General features: G+C 44.4%; 1 protein-coding gene across 1 annotated transcript; it reads left to right on the top strand.

Annotated features, from left to right (window-relative positions):
* The first annotated feature begins 266 nt into the window (after nucleotides 1-266).
* Nucleotides 267-704, top strand: LOC149534632 (uncharacterized). The gene has a single exon (XM_089806052.1). It carries the CDS (start codon nucleotides 267-269, stop codon nucleotides 702-704), a length of 438 nt encoding a protein of 145 aa, XP_089662178.1.
* Nucleotides 705-1,853: the final 1,149 nt, after the last annotated feature.

Below are 1,853 nucleotides of genomic sequence, written 5' to 3'. Positions count from 1 at the left end.
CAAACGTGCAAGGACCTACAAAATGGTCCTCACTCTTCAGGGTTAAACCCTCTAGTAAGTCCTCTTTCCCACCTATTAAAACTATTCAAAATTCGGTGATTGGTTCTTGTGCGATAGCCATCCTAGATGAGATTGTGGATCACAATATTTAGACTATGGCTTCTACTTTGGTTGGGAAATTTTTGGGGCCTAGACCGAGCATTGATGAAGTTAGGTAGCTCATAAAACATAAATGGGCTTTCAAGGGCCAGGTCTTGGTCACAGCTATGGCGAAAGGCTTTATGTCTTTTGATTTCACTTGCTCAGAAGACCTTGCTAGCATTTTGAGTGAAGGGCAATGGGCCATGGGCCGTTCTTCCCTTGTGCTCCATAAATGGTCTTTTGGCATGAGCTTGAACGATTCTTTTTTCGCCCAAGCTCTAGTGTGGGTAAGACTACTAGAACTGCAACTTGAATACTGGAATGAGGACGTCTTTGGGGGTATAGCTAGGACCTTTGGGGAACTTCTCTCAATAGATCCGATCACTGCTTCCAAGCGTTGCCTCAACTTTGCACGCATTTGCATTGGGGTGAGAGATAGAACAGACATGCCTGAGTTCATTGAACTTCATTCCAAACTTGGAGTGCACAACCAAAAAATCATCTATGAAACGATCCCCTTTGCGTGCTTCCTCTGTCTAAAGGCTGGTCATAAGGCCCACTAGTGCCCCAATGAGGCAAAGAAGAAGATCATGAAACCAGTCATCCCTGATCAAACCAAAAAACTTGTTACACGCCCTTCTGGTAAGGGAAAGATGAAGATGCTATGGAGGCGCAAACTTTCTATGGCATAAGGGAGAAAGGTTGTTAGCCTAAAAGATGCAGCAGTGAAGGACACTATTCAGAAGGATCCCCCCAAGGAAAATGCCATCTCCCCCCCCCCCCCCTTGAACAGGGCCTTGAATTGGAAAAGACAATCTCAAACCCATTGGAGGACCCTAAGGTGTGGGTAAACTCCACCTCCTTAGCCACGGGTCGCCTTGTGGAGTAGAATCTCCCTTTGGAAACTATAGTATAGTTTTCTCCTGCAGCGGAGGAAGTCCCTCTTTTGGGAGCTACAATGTTGAATCACCTAGAACACGAATCCCCGGCCTGAGATGAGGATACCCAAGCTAAGTGTCTTCCCCTTGAGAACACTCTAGCTTCTCTGAAGGTCATCTCTGGCAAGGGGGGAGATTCTTCAGCCCCTATAGGAATTGAGGCCAAGCTCCATCTCCTCATTAAGAACATTGATCCATCTCAGCTTGCCTTTTGGGAAGATAGGTTAGATAACAGTGCGACGGATAGCCTTCATGATTGGTGCATGGTCAAGAAGAAAAAGAAGAACCAGAAGAAAACTTCCCCCCCCCCATCTCTTGCTTCAATAAGAAGTAGGGTTAAAGCTGATATTGAGTCACCCCCCAAGGGAGTAGGAAGAAAGAACCTAAATCAAATACTACAAGAAGAAACAAGAAGGAACCTGGCAGATGGAAGCCAGAGGTCCATCAAGGATTTCTCAAGAAGTAAGAAATGAAAGTCATCTCATGGAACATAAGGGGCCTTAATGGGGCTCACAAACAGGAACTCATTAGAAATATGATTAGAGACCAAAGACCTAAATTTTTGATGTTACAGGAAACTAAGATGAAAAGGGACCTGGTAAGAAGGATATCTTTCAATAAAACTATTTTCTACGAAGCTTCTGACTCGGATGGAGCTTCAGGTGGTGTCCTAACCTTGTATAACACTAGAGCTTTCAAGTTAACTACTCTTTACAGCTCTACTAATGCTCTTCTTTGTAAGTTTTTTCACATCCAAAGCAATGAATCTTGGCT

This window comes from Cupressus sempervirens, chromosome 10 (genome assembly GCF_028749045.1).
Source record: "Cupressus sempervirens isolate cs-2001-9-10 chromosome 10, ASM2874904v1, whole genome shotgun sequence".
NCBI classification, from domain to species: Eukaryota; Viridiplantae; Streptophyta; class Pinopsida; order Cupressales; family Cupressaceae; genus Cupressus; species Cupressus sempervirens.
This window is presented reverse-complemented; position numbering and strand designations above follow the sequence as displayed.